Source organism: Tachypleus tridentatus, chromosome 11, assembly GCF_004210375.1.
Source record: "Tachypleus tridentatus isolate NWPU-2018 chromosome 11, ASM421037v1, whole genome shotgun sequence".
Taxonomy (NCBI): Eukaryota; Metazoa; Arthropoda; class Merostomata; order Xiphosura; family Limulidae; genus Tachypleus; species Tachypleus tridentatus.
The window spans coordinates 23,336,315-23,357,121 of NC_134835.1; the positions used below are offsets into that span (position 1 = coordinate 23,336,315).

The window sequence follows — 20,807 nt, forward strand, 5'->3', positions numbered from 1 at the left end:
TTTCCTCCTTCATTTCATTGGGACACCATTTCAATCATACAAGATCCTAAAATTAAACTTTTCCTCCTTCATTTCATTGATACCATTTCAATCATACAAGATCCTAAAATTAAACTTTTCCTCCTTCATTTCATTGGGACACCATTTCAATCATACAAGATCCTAAAATTAAACTTTTCCTCCTTCATTTCATTGGGATACCATTTCAATCATACAAGATCCTAAAATTAAACTTTTCCTCCTTCATTTCATTGGGATACCATTTCAATCATACAAGATCCTAAAATTAAACTTTTCCTCCTTCATTTCATTGGGATACCATTTCAATCATACAAGATCCTAAAATTAAACGTTTCCTCCTTCATTTCATTGGGACACCATTTCAATCATACAAGATCCTAAAATTAAACTTTTCCTCCTTCATTTCATTGGGATACCATTTCAATCATACAAGATCCTAAAATTAAACTTTTCCTCCTTCATTTCATTGGGACACCATTTCAATCATACAAGATCCTAAAATTAAACTTTTCCTCCTTCATTTCATTTATTTGAGCTCACTATTATTACTAATAATTGTGATTTTACCCAACATATTTTTGCTCTTTAACAGAGATCCTATTTAAAGTTTTTGCTAATCATCAATTTTACTGTCCTAATAAAACACCTCATTTTTCATCACTTTTGTGATCCTAAATATTGCTGATGTCTCTAACGATTATCTTTCGTTACTCAAAGTTGTTATATAATTATTTCAAATTCATCCCAATCAAAATAAAACTTTTCCCTTTCAAAAAAACCATCTGATAAGCTTAGAGAGCTAAGTTATTGAAAATTCAACCTGATTTCCTTTAATTATTATGAAGTTATCTTTAAAACACTCCTAAGTTTGAACTGCCTAAATTAGATGTTTTACTTAAAAACAAATGCTAAATTCCAATGGATTAAAACCCTTATAATAATCAAAGAGCTACTTTATACATAGTTAAAAAAAAAAGACCTACATCTGCAAAATGTATCTTTATTAACTCAATATTCCACTAGTACAGGTTTGCTGGGAGCTATCGATATCCTACAAGTTCACTAATCCAGTTGAAACTTAAACTTTATTAGAAGTATCTGATAAAACTCTCATAGTTACATAATGAGCCAACAAAGACACTCTTCTGGAAATGTAGTTATTATCTTATTTACTTTAATAGAAATTCCTTGAAATAAATGTTAGTTTGTGTTAAATAAAGTTAGAAATACAAACTATTGTGTACAAACCTTGGGATTGGATGAGGAGCAAATCTCTCTGCAGTGTATATATCTGAGAAGAGTTGCATTCCAAGGACAGCAAAAATATAGATGACTAATGCCAGCACAATGGTCATGTGACCAACAGCTCCAAGAGTTTTAATAACAATTTTCAGAAGCAGTCTCATTGTCGGCCAGGAACGAGCCAGTTTCAAAACTCTAAGCTGTAATTGCATTCCATTAAAAAAATATTTTTTTTTGCTTAGTTGTAAAGAGAGAATTACAATTACACTCTAAAAGAGAGAGAGAGAAAGAAATGACTTGTTTAATTGAGGTTTCATCTTTCCATTTATCAAAGTCAAACCTACAGAATTGCTCGAGAGAATTCCACGAGTTCAAATTACCCTAGTTAGGCTAACAATTTTTGTTATTGTTGCTTTTTCATTAAAGTTTCTGAGGTATCTCTGGGTAGTAACTTTTTTAAGTCATGAAGCATTATAATAGAAACATAGTCTACTGATGAGTTAAAAAGTTATAATAAATAAAAAGTAAAAAAATACATGGCATATCTAACTACTTACCAAACGAAACATGCGGAGAACTGACAAGCCACTAACAGTTTCAAGGGCTAAGTCTGCAAGGCTAACAGCAACAATTATCAGATCAAATATGTTCCACTTACAATAGAAGAACTTTACTCCGAGGGCAACTAATTTGATGAGAGCCTCTATGGCAAAAACTACAGTAAACACCTGTAGAAACATCAGTTCACATAACAGAACATGAATGTAAATTATACACAGAAATATTAGAGGTAAAGAGATCTTTAACAAAAAAATGCAACCTTAAAACTAATGGCTTTTAAACATACATTTTTTTAAATTGCAAGTACAAATCAAAACATTAAGAAATCTTTTGACAAATGCAGCATTTACAAAGAATCTATATCAAAACAAAACAAGCTACTGCCCAGCTTCAACAATAAACTTGTTGTTAAGTTAAATGGGTGTCAGGCAACATTCACATGTATAAGAACCAAAGTCTCAACAGTATGATAAAAGTGGGTGAGGATATGTATTATATGTGTTTTGTACACACATACACACACACACACACACACACAGTATGTATTAAAAAATACCAATGTGCACTTTGACATGTCTAAAGAAAGTAAACATGATCTGTATGCTGCCTTGGATAAATCTACATAAAAGTTAACACAGAGAAAAACTTACCCATTCAGCATGATCATATAGCAATAACAACTGGCCAGGTTTTTCTCTTATAATTATTATGTTATTATCTTCTGATTACAGACCTCCCCTTTGGGACATGAAATTAAAGTCTTTAAGAATGCAATCAGTTATGAGATACTTGTACCTATGGGTATTATGAACATTTAGGGTTGTGAACAATAAAAAACACAATGTATAATAACATGAATATACTTTTAACTTTTTGCTGCACTGCAATGGAATCTCAACCTCACTGTTATAGTTTCAAGTACACAGGATGACAGAATCATTATTCAGTTGGAGAAACCTGCTTGGATAACTTTAATGTTGAAGGAAGTTTACGTTCACACCTGAAAACCTTCATCACATCCAAATAACAATATGGACGTGATGACTCAAAGTTATTCATGCAGGATGTCCACAAATCTCGTAGCTGTACTCCAACTACTGAAGTACATCTAAGGTTTTACCTTTTTTATTAATGTTTAAAAAACTCATATTGTTCTAATAACTGTATCACATTTCTAAATTAGTACACGTTGCTAATTATGGCTGACTCCAGAAATTCAAGAGGAAAAATCTGTGAATGTCATTTAAAAAACTTATATTTGCAATTCCCTTAAAAGATTAGCCATAATACAATACATGCTGTATTGCATTCTTTGCTTGGGTTTTTAAAAGATGTACAAATGAAAACTAACACAATTGGAACAATTAATTTTCCTTAAAATGATAATATCTTTCAACTTACCAAGTTCCCAAGGCTGAGAGTGTATGCCATACCAGAGGGCATTCCATAGTGTTCGGAAGCAAGAAAAGCTGTGTTGAGTATGATGCTACAAGTGATGCTAAACTCAAAAAAAGGATGTTCAACAACAAGCTGTAGATACCTACGAACCTGAGAACAAAGAGAAGATCTATCACCCTGATCCAGTTTCAACCAAAGATAATTAATAAATTTTAACTTCACAGACTTCACATTTATTTTGATATGATGGTATAGCACAGCATACAAATAACAGGGAAAAAGTTGATGCCAGTTTGAATATTTAACCTCACATGTTCTGAATTATTTTCATATCAAGCAAAACTTATTTTACTTTCAGAGTTTAAATAGATGCTTCTATAGATTAGAATAGCACAAAATGATTATTCTAATTAAGTGTTTTTCTCAGCAACTAAAAGAACTGCAATTGCTAAAGTTTATATTTATGGAAAAAATACAAAATATAAGTTAAAATGATTGTTTCTGATTTTTCTTATTATTAAAAGCAGTTCTTTTTAGATAATAAAAATAAGACTAACACTATATAATATTAATTCAGTGGTTCTTAACCTGGGTTCAATCAAACCCCAGGGGTTCAGTGGAGGTCAAGAGCCAGGTTCGATAAAAAGGCTACTTTGCCTGTTCTCGGCTTTGTACCTATCAACAAACCAAACCTCGCAGTTGCATACTTGATCATAAAGCAGGGCAAACCACACACCATTGGTGAAGCACTCATAAAACCAGCTGTGTTGAAGATGGCGAATATCATGCTGGGAAAAACTGCTGAAAATAAGTTATCCCAAATTCGTCTTTCAAATGACACCATCAGCAGCAGAATAAATGACGTGAGAGATGACATCTTGACTCAAGTAGTTGCAGATATGATTTCAAGCCCAGCAAAATTCAACCTTCAACTCGATGATACCACCGACGTTTCCAATCTAAGTCAGCTTGTTATATTCATGCTCTATGTGAAGAATGACGAGATAAAAAAAGATTTTTTATTTTGTAAGCCTCTTACAACAACAACTAAGGCAGCCGACGTGAAGAAACTTGTGGATGACTTCTTCAGAGACAACAATCTTTCGTGGGATATGGTTTCTGCAGTTTGTTCGGACGGAGCTCCAGTTATGCTGGGACAAAACTCTGGTTTTGGTGCGCTGGTGAAAACCGATGCACCACACATCATTGTAACGCACTGTGTTCTGCACAGGCATGAGTTGGGAACAAAAACCTTGCCTTCAAAACTGGCAGAAGTATTAAAACTTGTAGTGGAATGTGTGAACTTTGTGCGAAATAGTGCCCTGAAGCACCGCATCTTCAAAGAGCTGTGTAATGAAATGGGCTCTGAACTCGAGGTACTTCTGTACCATTATAACGTTCGGAAGTTATCCTGGAGAAAGGTGCTGAATCGTGTTTTGCCATGCGTATGGAATTAGCCCTGTTTTTGCAAGAGCACCAACATTGTCCTGCAGATTGCTTCGAAAAATCTGAGTTCATTTTCATTTTGGTGTACATGGCTGATATCTTCAATGCTCTCAGTCAACAGATGCAGGGCGGTGGAATCAACATCATCGAAGCGGAAGAAAACCTGAAGGCTTTTAAACAAAAGCTGCTGTTATGGAAAGACGAGCAGAGGATGATAACTTTGCAAACTTTCCCCTGCTGGACGACTGTGTAAGTAAGATCAAAGATGTGTCTGAAATCGGAGACATTTCTGCACCCAGAGAACTGAAGCAAGCAATAGCCATGCACTTAGATGAGCTCGCAAATTCTCTTGATGGATACTTCCCCACCAGAGAGTCACATCCAGCATGGGTGAGACAGCCGTTCATGTTTAGTGTTGTGACAGCAGATGTCAATGATGAATACCTCAACGAAATCATTGAACTTCAGCAGAGCCAGGTTCAACAGCAACTTTTCAGAACAGCAGCGCTCTCAACGTTTTGGTGTCACCAAATCGTAGCGTACCCTCTTATTGCTAAGAAAGCCCTTGAGATACTCATACCGTTTGTCACAACGTATCTTTGCGAGCAATCCTTTTCGAGGATGATAGACATAAAAACAAACAGACTTTGTTGCGAAAATGATATGAGAGTGGCAGTTGTCAAGGTGAAGCCGCGCATTTCTGAACTTGTCTCTGAAAGGCAACAGCAGAAGTCACATTGGTTTGCAGTAAATATTCATTGAGTTATGTTTTTGTGTGAAATTCATGTTTTGTTGGTTTTGTTCTTTGAACACAGTGATATTGTGTGCAACTGATGCATGGTTCACTAATAAAATATCTACTTATATTTTGAATTTGAAAAAATCATATTTTATTTTTCCAATTATGAAGGGTTCAGTGAATGCAAGTACAAAACTTCCATTGTTCAGTACCTCCAACAAGGTTAAGAACCACTGTATTAATTAAATAACTTAACACTGAAAAGCATAGTAGAAACAAAATAAAGCTGTACTTTTTTAAATTATTATTAATTTCTTTTAAATTATTTAGTAAAATTAATTGCTCATCTAGTGACTGACTCTAGTCCAAGTAACAGTAACAAATTAATTTTATTTTCTCCTTAATGTTTATCTAAAGGCTTTTACACTTGATAAGTTGTTGTAGGCCAACATCTACAGCCATATCATCAGAACTATATTAACATATTAACTATATTAACCAATGTGTTTGTAGAAGATAATTCAATATATGTGACAGCTAACGAAGATCCAAAACTATAAAAACACCAATTGATTAACTCTATTTACTGTTTCACTCCAACCTTACCAGCCAACTGACTGACTCACCCAAACAATTATAATCTAATCCTTGTTCTAGGTATTTCACAAATTTTTAGGTTTTCATGACATCAGTATTCTATGCCTACTTTTACAGATTTACTTGATCTTAATGTCACGAGCCCTCTAGCTAACGTATAAGTTGTGAAATAAAGAATATAGTTTACAACACTATACATAAGTTACCATTTTCAAAGAGACATATGCTGTATCAAAGCACCTATTCTTTGCCTGAATGTCATTCCATGCTTGCCTGGGTTGTGGCCTTATATTACTATCATCCTCAAGCCCTGATATACTAAAATCATCCACATGTGACTGTCGCCTAAGTCTCCATCTTTGAAAACGAGTGTGTCTGTTAGGAAGATGCTCTCCCACACTCATCACCAAGTCAGGTGCAACACCAAATGGATGAGACTGAGCCAGAGCTTCACTGGAAGATGAAAATTGGCCAAGGCTCCACAGCCCTGATGATCTGACATTAGGGAATACAGATGAAGCCCCATCAGAAAGAAAGTATAAAGGCTCTTGGTTAGAATTAGAATTCTCGTGTGTACTAAGACTATGAGACGACGGTAAATCAAGCTCAGTGTCAGTTGCAATCAGCTGCTGTGGTTCTTGCAGAGAGTTGAACTTAGGTCTAAATCTGGACAGTAAAGATGCAAGTGAGGAAAGCATTTTCTTGCATTCTGGTTCCTTGACCTGCAAATGAACAAACAAACAAAAATATCCAGATATCTGGAATACAAGAAAAAAATATATACAATTACTATAAAACAAAGAACAAAAAACCTTTAACACACTGAAGCTGTAGAACCCATAAACAATAAATCTAACTGAAAATCTAAATTACAGTATACATTCCTTTGTAATTCAATAATAAGTATTGCATACCTAAATTAAAGTATCTCCCGGGACTAAACAGTGATTGTTGTATGCCATAAGAACACTAACTGTTGCTTACATTATGTACAAAATCCGTAATATATGACTGAAAACAGCACACCCAAGTTAGATTGAATTCAGTAAATTATCAGAGTTGTTCATAAAATAATATCAGATAATACAATAAAAGAACTTTCAGTTAAGACTGAAATTACAACATATTAATGTAGTTTTTCAGGAACATATTTTCTCAGCCATATATTACTCAGTTTTATTATATAGTACAATAGGAATAACGTTTCTACTTCCACTAATTAAAAACTTTAAGTTATAAACATTACTAACTTTCCTAACCAGAAGCAAGTGTAAAATGAAGTTGCAAGTTCATAGCACCATTTAGTTAGAGACAATTCTGTTAACACTTGTTTTGTTACAAAATTAATATTAATTATTATTTACTTTTAATGTATTTTAAGCTGCTATATAGTACCACCTCTGGTGTTCCTTTAGTTTTCATAATCAATCACAAGTGTTAAAACTAGAATAAAAGAACACATGATCATCCAAACTTTAGGGAATACCTTAAGTACAACCATCAGCCCAAACAAATAACACACCTGAGTTACTGTTTTAGTACTATTCGCTTCAGCTTCATAAGCAATAGCCACAACAGCCAGAGTTAAGTTGACCAGGTAGAAAGACCCAAAAAAGATGACCACTGTAAAGAACAGGACACTAGCTGGACCAGTAGCAGCAATGAGCTGAAATATTAAATCCAAAATACATTTAGTAACTATGAAATAAACTAAAAGAACAATGCATCATATTTTGTATTATTGTGCAATTGTAAACATTGTCTTAACAAGTTTGTTCCTAAGGTTATATTTGTGGAATTTTGCTTTGGCCCATTTCATTTCTTATACTGAATAGCAGTTTGTTGCCAGATTTGGGGGCATTAGGTATAAATATGGTTTTTGTTAATTTCAAAAAATGAGTTACACAGGCCTCAGTGAAAGTGGATTTACTTCCAGAACCATGTCACTCACCATGTTTTTGTTCTAATAAGAGATATATTTTATTTTTGTAATAAATAATCCAGTTGAGACATAAAAAAAAATATTATGTTTGACAAGAATTTAGAATCCAACTGTTTGATTTGTAAATATATACAGACACATAAAATCACTTTTCATATTATAATATAATACAGCATATAATCAAGTGATTTTCTGCCTAAACATTACCTTAAAACTATAACAAAAACATAAGTACAAGACTTATGAATCAGACTTAAATAGCTCCTTGCAAATTAAAGTACTGTGACACATTTGTGTGAAGTGGGTCTAACAACATCACTCATATGTGAGTATATTTCTGTAAGATCACAGTCACGTTACTCATACATGAAAGTGTTATATTGTAATTTCTAATAAATCATAGTTAGGTATACTGCTCTGATGCTTTTAGTTGTTGGGCAAATTCTTCTGTACAATTTAGTAAAAATAATAATAAAGAGTCCACCATACCAACAATAAGTAACATTTTTTTCCTTCTTCATTCTGTGTAACCAAAATTCTCTAATTAAGCTAATTTCACAAGTAAACTTCACCTGAACAGAAGTTCTATTTACTTGTTAATTTTGTATTTCTGTATTTATGCTTCTTTGTTGAAACACATACTCAATGTTCACAGTACTAATTAAATAACCAACAGTAACAGAGAAGTCGATTAAATCATGCTCAGATAACCATTTAATAAATTAACAAACTTTCCAACACAGCTAGTAATACGTGAAGCCTAATCCACCTCTATATACAGTTCAAATAGTTTCCTTAATTAAGCCTAATCCACATTCTATATACAGTTCAAAGTTTCCTTAATTAAGCCTAATCCACATTCTATATACAGTTCAAATAGTTTCCTTAATTAAGCCTAATTTACATTTTATATATGAATCAAACTGTTCTAAATATGTTTCATTAACTACATAAAAAGCTCTAAACATTAAGAACATACTCATCACGTTACATTAAATTTCCACCTGACTAAACAACAACACAAACTTCTAGAAATATCTCGACTCAGAAAAGAGATTATAAGAGTATTCCAATGTTAAAACATCTTTAATATTCATGTGTTCTAAGAAATTTCTGTAAAATTACCCATTCAGGCTTAAAATCATAACTCAGTGAAACCACAGTTTGGCATGGAGATTAAAAGAAAATGAAATGTATTATTCTTAAATCTAAAAGCCAATTGCAACACCTTCAGCAAAGCTAAACTAAGCCTTCAAAGATCTTCATAAGAGTATTCTCTAGTTTATCACAAATTTTAAATAAGTAAAAAATAAATAAATGTTGTGAGCTTTCAAAGGATGTTTCTGATATAAAATAACAACTGAATGAAAACAAAAATTATTAATTCTTTTACAGTACTGAAAGGTAAAAATATAAAGTAATTCCACTTTGGAATAACTTAACAAGTTACAAATATCTTTATTGTATAATAAATAGTAAACGTGTTGAGAGAAATTGATACAAAGATAGGAGATATAAAACATTTAAAGTGAGCACAAACTAAACTCCACAACAGAAGCACTACCAAATGAGAAGTGACAATTCAGCAGAAGTAAACAGAGGGGGCCACATGCATTAGGAGAGTATGTTACACTCCTATTGGTGGAAAGTTGTTACATGATTGTAAAGTACAAAGGAGCTCAAGACTTGTGTCATGCAAAAAAATAAACCTTTTTTTTTTTTCCTATAGAAGGTAGCACTGAACAAGAATAGCTATCTATGTGATGAGAGATGACGTACTGTACAGGAGACAATTCTTAATTTGTTTATACTAGTGAAATCTTTATAAATACTAAGTGTAAACTACAGAAGTCTAACAGAACGATGAATAAAAATATAATATTAAATTAACTCAGTATTAAATTAAATATACAACACGTAATATTACACTTACTCAGTATTAGATTAAATAAATAAATAACATTACTTACCCTATTATAAACATCTTCCCAATAGTCCACAGTGATTAGCTGCAGTGTTGTAAGAACTGACCAGCCAAATGTGTCAAAACTGGTGTAACCATAATTTGGATTCTCTCCCACATCGTCTCGACAAGAAAATGGAGGAGGGCATGATCTGAAAAACATGATATTTACCAAAACACCATTACCAATTAATTATTCCATAAACAATTAAGTAAAACATTGTACAAAAAGAACAAACACTAATTTTAATTATCAATGATAACAACAACCTTATATAGAAAATCACTTACTTCATTTTGCTGACAAATGTCATGCAACTGTTTAGATTACAAGGTTTCAAAAGAATCAACACTGAAACCAGCTCTTATGTCTTAAGTTAGCTCACTAAGGAAGCAAATACATATTGAAATCCAATAAAAGGTTTAAGTAAAACTCTCGGGGAAAGAAACAACATTCATCGCTGCATAAATTTAACAATCACTGTATCAAACAAGTTTTACAGAATCTAAACATTAATCAATATTTTCATCCAAGACATTGACATTTCCTCAGGAAGATTTTGCAACATTATTTATTTAGCATTTGTCTTTAAGTGTAACTAGTGTCCTGACTCAGTCCTAATGAGTCAACTTAAGATAATGTAATTTTTGACTCAGCAAGTACTGTTATGAGACACAGACACTTTACGTATAACATTTTCTGTCCAAACTCTACTAATTAACATTATGAATATGTGATATGAAGTTATGTCATTCTCATTTTATTTCAGAACCTACATTAAATTATATTTATGGTAATGAAAGCAGACATTTTAAGAGATAAAATGAATTTGTAATACCAGTCAGTCATAATGACTAGAAGGAACAATGACTACAGATTGTGTTCATACTGTGATGTACACAAAAACATACCCATTAATCCGTTTATATCAAGTATATTATATTTTAAATTAATAAACAAAAGAGTTTGATATAAATTACACAAGTTAAAACAGAACTAGAATGTGAACTTTAGTGAAAGAAATTAGTAAATAAAGATTTCTTTTATTCCAAAGACAGTTGGTACTGGTATTAAAATTCTAATTAAAATAACATACAAAACAATATTTCAACCTTCTTAGGTCATCTCCAGGTTAACAAAGAGAGTTTGCAACTGACCAGTCAGGAATAACAGTTTGTCACCATCACGTATACTTAGACGATTTCTTCATTTTGCAGTAGGTTGTCCTACAGTACATACTGAACATATATCCACTTGTTGTTGAATTACTTTATGTAGATAAATATTTTCTAGCTTAGTCAGGTTTCTACCACTGTAGAAATCAGATCTGTACATTTCCAAATAAACTCTATTAAAACATAAGATTAAGACATTTTACTCTAAATACAACTATATCTTTAACATGGCACATTCATTTGTTCTTCTTTCTTAAAACTTAGTAATTAAAAGTTCCAAAAGCCGATCACAGATCTCCTCATCTCTCTCAACTAATCAGTCCTCTGTTTTAATAAATTTACCATTATTTAATTCAAAATCAAGTACAATCTCTGGTGGTTAAAGATAACTTCAGTATGGCCAACAGCAACAAACTCATTACTATCCAAGGACTTTTTTCTGGCAACTAGCAACAGTAGAAGTTTTGAGTCTCATCAAAATTCTAAATCCTAAGTAGCTTGTCATGTTTAATTTTCTTTAAAACCTCATGATCTAGCTTCATACTTAAATCAGTTACTTGTCCTTGTTCTATGTATCAACTGTTGAATTCTTCCTCGTTCTTTGTATCAGCTGTTGAATTCATCCTCGTTCTATGTATCACCTGTTGAATTCTTCCTTGTTCTATGTATCAACTGTTGAATTCTTCCTTGTTCTATGTATCAACTGTTGAATTCTTCCTCGTTCTATGTATCAGCTGTTGAATTCTTCCTCGTTCTTTGTATCAGCTGTTGAATTCATCCTCGTTCTATGTATCAACTGTTGAATTCATCCTCGTTCTATGTATCAACTGTTGAATTCTTCCTCGTTCTTTGTATCAGCTGTTGAATTCATCCTCGTTCTATGTATCAACTGTTGAATTCTTCCTCGTTCTATGTATCAACTGTTGAATTCTTCCTTGTTCTATGTATCAACTGTTGAATTCTTCCTTGTTTTACATATCAACTGTTGAATTCTTCCTTGTTCTATGTGTCAACTGTTGAATTCTTACTTGTTCTACATATCAACTGTTGCATTCTTCCTTGTTCTACATATCAACTGTTGCATTCTTCCTTGTTCTACATATCAACTGTTGCATTCTTCCTTGTTCTACATATCAACTGTTGAATTCTTCCTTGTTCTTTATATCAACTGTTACATTCTTCCTTGTTCTTTGTATCAACTGTTACATTCTTCCTTGTTCTTTGTATCAACTGTTACATTCTTCCTTGTTCTTTGTATCAACTGTTACATTCTTCCTTGTTCTTTGTATCAACTGTTACATTCTTCCTTGTTCTTTGTATCAACTGTTACATTCTTCCTTGTTCTTTGTATCAACTGTTACATTCTTCCTTGTTCTTTGTATCAACTGTTACATTCTTCCATGTTCTTTGTATCAACTGTTACATTCTTCCTTGTTCTTTCTATCAACTGTTACATTCTTCCTTGTTCTTTGTATCAACTGTTACATTCTTCCTTGTTCTTTGTATCAACTGTTACATTCTTCCTTGTTCTTTCTATCAACTGTTACATTCTTCCTTGTTCTTTGTATCAACTGTTACATTCTTCCTTGTTCTTTCTATCAACTGTTACATTCTTCCTTGTTCTTTCTATCAACTGTTAAATTCATCCTTGTTCTATGTATCAACTGCTGAATTCTTCCTTGTTCTACATATCAACTGTTGAATTCTTCCTTGTTCTATGTATCAACTGTTGAATTCTTCCTTGTTCTTTGTATCAGCTGATGAATTCTTCCTTGTCCTATGTATCAACTGTTGAATTCTTCTTTGTCCTATGTATCAACTGTTGAATTCTTCCTCGTTCTATGTATCAGCTGTTGAATTCTTCCTCGTTCTTTGTATCAGCTGTTGAATTCATCCTCGTTCTATGTATCAACTGTTGAATTCTTCCTTGTTCTTTGTATCAGCTGATGAATTCTTCCTTGTCCTATGTATCAACTGTTGAATTCTTCTTTGTCCTATGTATCAACTATTGAATTCTTCCTTGTTCAATGTATCAACTGTTGAATTCTTCTTTGTTCTACATATCAACTGTTAAATTCTTACTTGTTCTACATATCAACTGTTGAATTCTTCCTTGTTCTATGTATCAACTGTTGAATTCTTCCTTCAGTGATGTCGAGAAAACCCACTTGTAGAGAAATATATATGCAAAAACCGCTCGTTTGGGTTGAGAAAATATTTTACATAGAAGAGAAAACAACGTTTTGACCTTCTTCGGTCATCGTCAGGTTCACAAAGAAAGAGGTAACTGACCGGAAGCTGACCACATGTTTGAAAGGGGTTGTGTAACTGAGTGTCGGAATGTAGAGGGCGGTATTAGATGTTTCAATATATAATTTTATTTATTTTATATTAATATAGATATAAAGGTGTTCCTTTATATTGGTTTATTTTGGGTTTAAATTGTTGTATAAGTAAGGCTTCTTTAATTTTGCATTTGTTTATGTTTGTTTCTTTATTTAGTATTTGAGTGTTTTCTATGGTTATGTTGTGTTTATTTCGACTTGCAGTGTTCAAAACATAAATATATCTCACGAATCAAAAAATCACGAAACCATATACTGCTGCATACCATATATTCCCGACATCAGCAGAAAAATAACCAACATTTGGCAAAAACTAGCAACAAAATATGACATTCCAGTTAATACCAAATTTATTCAAAAACCAGGCACAAAACTGAGGTCTATACTATGTAAAAACTACACTAACAAACACCACACCAACATTATTTATAAAATACAATGTGATAACTGCCACGACTTCTATATTGGAGAAACAAGTAGAAAAATGGAAACCAGATTCAAAGAACATAAAAAGTCACCTTCACAACCAGTAACTTTCTTAAGTTCCATTTTTTACAACATCTCAGCAAACGTGATTGAGCTTTTTACTGATTAATACGTCTGGCTGAAGTGTTTACTTTCATTCTGCTCTACCCAAGTTTAGATACTTGATGTATTGAAACAGATAAATGATGAAACTATTTTTATAAGATAACAAATAGGTGCTTTGTTCAGCTGCAATGAATGTCGTAGTGTAAATAGCACGATTGTATTTTATAGGACGTCTCACACAAAATAAATCGATTCACAGTTTCAAACCTAGTCAAATGAGATTTGTGTCTTTTCTATACAGTAAGGAAGTACTGATGTCAGTATAATGGTACACAACACCATCATTACAAGTTTTGTATACATCTGCTATTCTCTATTTTTCCATACTGAGATGTTTCCAAGTTACACTTTTCTTTCCACATCAAGAAAATTAAATGACTCCTCATTAGCCATGATAATTATTAAAGAGTTAATATTTTTGTCTGAAATCCAAAGGATGGAATTTGAAAAATTCTTGGATCTTAATGGACTAGTCAAATATTCTAGTTAAGGGTCACTTGCATTATAGAAAACATGCGAGAAAATCTAAAATTAGAAATATGAATTTTTGTGGTAGTGGATAACCTTTTATTTCCTAATTAACTTGACTACAATATTAGTGACAATCAAGTCTGTCATATTAAGGAAACAGTTCTCTAACTATGTTACTTGATGAGTACATTTCTGGTCCAGAGTAATTAGTATTTGACAATCAAACATAACCTTCATGTGGCAGTTTCAGGGGAAAGACAGTAAATTGGAAGCCAAGAAGAGAAGAGGATTGGCAGATATTTACCCAAGAGAAAGGTACATAAGGAATATCACAGAAGAATCACTTCTGTCACAGAAAATTGGAAGAAAAATAACACAGAAACTTAATTTTTTTTTCCTTACTAAACATAACATTTTAAATTGGTAAAATGCTTACAATTATGGCATACAGTTAGGATGGTCTTGAAGTACAGCTAAAAGAAATAAAATTTATATGTATGAGTTTGATGCAGATGTGGGGGGGCGCATTTTATCTTTGTCCACATCCAAGAATCATCTATGACCAATCCTGGTGAAACAACACATTCACTGGTATATAAGTGTATAATGACCTCTGTATTCAAAATTTTATATTACATTTATATTTTAAACAATAACCGTTTGTTATTTAACATTTCAAATGAAACTCAAGTCTAAAAACATCCATCTCAAAGACCCACAAACTAAGCACCTGGTGGAACACCAAGTTCAAGAAGAAAGATGAATTCATTATATATAAGAGTGCTTATGTGCAGTAGCTTAGTGTTACACAGTTAATCTGCATTCCAGTAAGTTTAAACGACTATAATACAGGAATTATTTCAAAGATGCATAACGTAACATAACAAATTTGTTTAGATGGACAGATGCTGATAACAATTTGAAGAATGAGTCAGATATGTAGGTATACAGAAATATTGTTAAATACTACAAGAGGTATGTTTTCAAAAAGACATTCTCAACTACACACAATTGCAAGGTTATACAAACATGGTTATTTTAGTATTATAACCTGCGTCATGTAGAAAAATTAGCTTTCAGGCAAAAATGGAAAGAAACCTTTGCTGATTACATCTGTATAACTGAAAGATTTTAAGCAATTAAGATCCGTTGTTACCAGAGAAACCAAACAGTTTTAATCTGAGAACACACTGAATCTATATTACAAAATAATTTAATCATATCAGAAAAGCACACAGAATTTAAAGGCTTAATATAATAACCTTTCTTTGTTATCAATTTCAGAAACTCTTTCATGAACTAGTTTCAATATAAAGCTCAGTATAAAAGTTGTTTAAAACAAACTTACCGGAGGGTTGATGAATTATCACAAACACGAGGCTGGCCTCCTCCATCAACTAACCAAACAGTGACGTTATCCGAAGCAATACCTTCTGTATAACCCACTGCTGAATCATTCCAATTCTGCACATCGACTAAGCACTTACGTCGCAGTACACCCATATAGAGCTGTTCAAAGGAAGAAATAGTAACATGGTAGTTGATCAATACACTTAAGTTGATGTTTGTTGAATTTCACACAAAGCTATTCAAGGACTAACTGCACCAGTCATCCCTAATTTAGTAGAGAGGGAAGGCAGCTAGTCACCAGTACCCACTATCAACCTTTGAGCTACGTGTTATCAATTAAAAGTGGGGAGAGACCACCATATTATAACACTACCAAGACTGAAAGGGCAAGCAGACTTGGTCATAATATTCTAACTAATGACTCACAGATCAGAAGTCAAGCACCTAAACCACCAGACTTGTGTACTGAAGTTCAGAGCTATAGAATACACATAGTAAACTAAAAACAAATTGCAGTGACCAAATTCTCAAAACCACATTTGTTTCTCCGTTTTCACATCTTCTTTGTCTTAATGAAAACAAAACTACAAGAACACATTGTTTTATAAGCATACACATAAAAATATATTTATATCAAGGGACAGAATGCTACAGGAAATGTAAAATTAAATGATCATAAGTAAAGAATTGATTTTTGGTGTCGGTTATTCTGACTAAACTAATCTTTCCTCTTTAATAAAGATTTCATTCAATCTCTAGGTCTCTGTTTTTCACAGTAAAAACTTCAAATTTTAAGAAAAAACAGAATTTTCATCATGACACTGAATTTATACTTACTAACTAGAAATAACATTCAAACTAAAACACAGTCTTTTACTTGGCCCAGCATAGCTGGGTATTTGAAGAGCTCGACTCACAATCTAAAGCTCATTGGTTCGAATCCTGTCACACCAAACGTTTTCGCTCTTTCTACCATGTGGACGTTATAATGTCACAGTCAATCCCACTATTTGTTGGTAAAAGAATACCCCAAAACTTAGTGGTGGGTGGTGATGACTAGCTGCATTCCTTCTAGTCTTACACTGATAAATTAGGGATGGCTAGTGCAGATAGCCCTCATGTAGCTTTTCAAGAAATTTAAAAGAAAAAATTTACATAGCTAACCAAGAACACTAATAATAATAATAATAATATCTCTTCAAGTAATAAAATGTGTACTAAAATTGAATAGTAATAATAATAATATCTCCCTTTAAGTAATAAAATGTGTACTAATATTGAATAGTAGTAATAATAATATCTCCCTTTAAGTAATAAAATGTGTACTAATATTGAATAGTAATAATAATAATATCTCCCTTTAAGTAATAAAATGTGTACTAATATTGAATAGTAGTAATAATAATATCTCCCTTTAAGTAATAAAATGTGTACTAATATTGAATAATAGTAATAATAATATCTCCCTTTAAGTAATAAAATGTGTACTAATATTGAATAGTAGTAATAATAATATCTCCCTTTAAGTAATAAAATGTGTACTAATATTGAATAGTAGTAATAATAATATCTCCCTTTAAGTAATAAAATGTGTACTAATATTGAATAGTAATAATAATAATATCTCCCTTTAAGTAATAAAATGTGTACTAATATTGAATAGTAATAATAATAATATCTCCCTTTAAGTAATAAAATGTGTACTAATATTGAATAGTAGTAATAATAATATCTCCCTTTAAGTAATAAAATGTCTACTAATATTGAATAGTAGTAATAATAATATCTCCCTTTAAGTAATAAAATGTGTACTAATATTGAATAGTAATAATAATAATATCTCCCTTTAAGTAATAAAATGTATACTAATATTGAATAGTAGTAATAATAATATCTCCCTTTAAGTAATAAAATGTGTACTAATATTGAATAGTAGTAATAATAATATCCCCCTTTAAGTAATAAAATGTGTACTAATATTGAATAGTAATAATAATAATATCTCCCTTTAAGTAATAAAATGTGTACTAATATTGAATAGTAGTAATAATAATATCTCCCTTTAAGTAATAAAATGTGTACTAATATTGAATAGTAGTAATGATAATATCTCCCTTTAAGTAATAAAATGTGTACTAATATTGAATAGTAGTAATAATAATATCTCCCTTTAAGTAATAAAATGTGTACTAATATTGAATAGTAGTAATAATAATATCTCTCTTTAAGTAATAAAATGTGTACTAATATTGAACAGTAATAATAATAATATCTCCCTTTAAGTAATAAATGTGTACTAATATTGAATAGTAGTAATAATAATATCTCCCTTTAAGTAATAAAATGTGTACTAATATTGAATAGTAATAATAATAATATCTCCCTTTAAGTAATAAAATGTGTACTAATATTGAATAGTAATAATAATAATATCTCCCTTTAAGTAATAAAATGTGTACTAATATTGAATAGTAATAATAATAATATCTCCCTTTAAGTAATAAAATGTGTACTAATATTGAATAGTAATAATAATAATATCTCCCTTTAAGTAATAAAATGTGAACTAATATTGAATAGTAGTAGTAATAATATCTCCCTTTAAGTAATAAAATGTGTACTAATATTGAATAGTAATAATAATATCTCCCTTTAAGTAATAAAATGTGTATTAATATTGAATAGTACTAATAATAATATCACCCTTTAAGTACTAAAATGTGTACTAATATTGAATAGTAATAATAATAATATCTCCCTTTAAGTAATAAAATGTGTACTAAAATTGAATAGTAGTAATAATAATATCTCCCTTTAAGTAATAAAATGTGTACTAATATTGAATAGTAATAATAATAATATCTCCCTTTAAGTAATAAAATGTGTACTAGTATTGAATAGTAGTAATAATAATATCTCCCTTTAAGTAATAAAATGTGTACTAATATTGAATAGTAGTAATAATAATAATATCTCCCTTTAAGTAATAAAATGTGTACTGATATTGAATAGTAGTAATAATAATATCTCCCTTTAAGTAATAAAATGTGTACTAATATTGAATAGTAGTAATAATAATATCTCCCTTTAAGTAATAAAATGTCTACTAATATTGAATAGTAGTAATAATAATATCTCCCTTTAAGTAATAAAATGTGTACTAATATTGAATAGTAATAATAATAATATCTCCCTTTAAGTAATAAAATGTGTACTAAAATTGAATAGTAGTAATAATAATATCTCCCTTTAAGCAATAAAATGTGTACTAATATTGAATAGTAATAATAGTAATATCTCCCTTTAAGTAATAAAATGTGTACTAATATTGAATAGTAGTAATAATAATATCTCCCTTTAAGTAATAAAATGTGTACTAATATTGAATAGTAGTAATAATAATATCTCCCTTTAAGCAATAAAATGTGTACTAATATTTAATAGTAATAATAATAATATCTCCCTTTAAGTAATAAAATGTGTACTAATATTGAATAGTAATAATAGTAATATCTCCCTTTAAGTAATAAAATGTGTACTAATATTGAATAGTAGTAATAATAATATCTCCCTTTAAGTAATAAAATGTGTACTAATATTGAATAGTAATAATATCTCCCTTTAAGTAATAAAATGTGTACTAATATTGAATAGTAATAATATCTCCCTTTAAGTAATAAAATGTGTACTAATATTGAATAGTAATAATAATATCACCCTTTAAGTACTAAAATGTGTACTAATATTGAATAGTACTAATAATAATATCACCCTTTAAGTACTAAAATGTGTACTAATATTGAATAGTAATAATAATAATATCTCCCTTTAAGTAATAAAATGTGTACTAATATTGAATAGTAGTAATAATAATATCTCCCTTTAAGTAATAAAATGTGTACTAATATTGAATAGTAGTAATAATAATATCTCCCTTTAAGTAATAAAATGTGTACTAATATTGAATAGTAATAATAATATCTCCCTTTAAGTAATAAAATGTCTACTAATATTGAATAGTAGTAATAATAATATCTCCCTTTAAGTAATAAAATGTGTACTAATATTGAATAGTAGTAATAATAATATCTCCCTTTAAGTAATAAAATGTGTACTAATATTGAATAGTAGTAGTAATAATATCTCCCTTTAAGTAATAAAATGTGTACTAATATTGAATAGTAGTAATAATAATATCTCCCTTTAAGTAATAAAATGTGTACTAATATTGAATAGTAGTAATAATAATATCTCCCTTTAAGTAATAAAATGTGTACTAATATTGAATAGTAATAATAATAATAGTATCTCCCTTTAAGTAATAAAATGTGTACTAAAATTGAAAAACAAAAGGAAAAAAATATTTTACACATAAAAAAAATTTTCATTAATAAAATACACAATCTTTAAGTAGACTAGCACTAACATTAATTTTAAAGTTAAGTATACTTGGTTTAAACAGATTAATTGAAAACAAAGACAAGGTAACACAATGCAAGCAATTTTGTTTAAGTCATCAAATTACTGACAAATTACAGAAATGCTTAAAATTTATAGTTTCCTTTAACTGATGTGAACTTGGAAACTAAAATGTATACACATACCAAAAATTGGTCCTTACTATGAAATTAGTATGGATAATTTTAATAGAATGACTTTTTAACTTAATTTTTTTCAAGCAAATTAAAGAACTTTCATACAAAAATAAATAAGTTAAAAAGACATCACCATAGTAGCCCAAACAAAAACGTACATATAATAATTAATATCTGTTTCTTACTTATAACTTCTGTTAACATCAGTATTACAGATGGAGTCTACATGAAACCCACTCACCTTGTTAATACATTTTTCTAGAAAATTCAATAAAAAAATAATTTGTGAGTTCATGATTTTGTTTGTTACAGAAATCAATCTTTAATGACGTATAAGTCGCATACATGTCCAAAGTGGCTTCAGTGTTGC

At 30.5% G+C, this 20,807-nt stretch overlaps 1 protein-coding gene across 1 annotated transcript in view; it reads right to left on the reverse strand.

Annotated features, from left to right (window-relative positions):
- LOC143231319 (sodium channel protein 1 brain-like) overlaps positions 1-20,807 on the reverse strand; it is a 54,297-nt gene that overhangs the window by 21,580 nt on the left and 11,910 nt on the right. The window contains exons 6-12 of the mRNA XM_076465868.1: positions 15,841-16,001; positions 9,917-10,061; positions 7,527-7,670; positions 6,211-6,726; positions 3,226-3,372; positions 1,821-1,991; positions 1,270-1,463 (exon numbers count right to left, since the gene is read on the reverse strand). Of these exons, the coding sequence (XP_076321983.1) occupies positions 1,270-1,463; positions 1,821-1,991; positions 3,226-3,372; positions 6,211-6,726; positions 7,527-7,670; positions 9,917-10,061; positions 15,841-16,001 (1,478 nt within the window). The remainder of the gene's footprint in view (positions 1-1,269; positions 1,464-1,820; positions 1,992-3,225; positions 3,373-6,210; positions 6,727-7,526; positions 7,671-9,916; positions 10,062-15,840; positions 16,002-20,807) is intronic.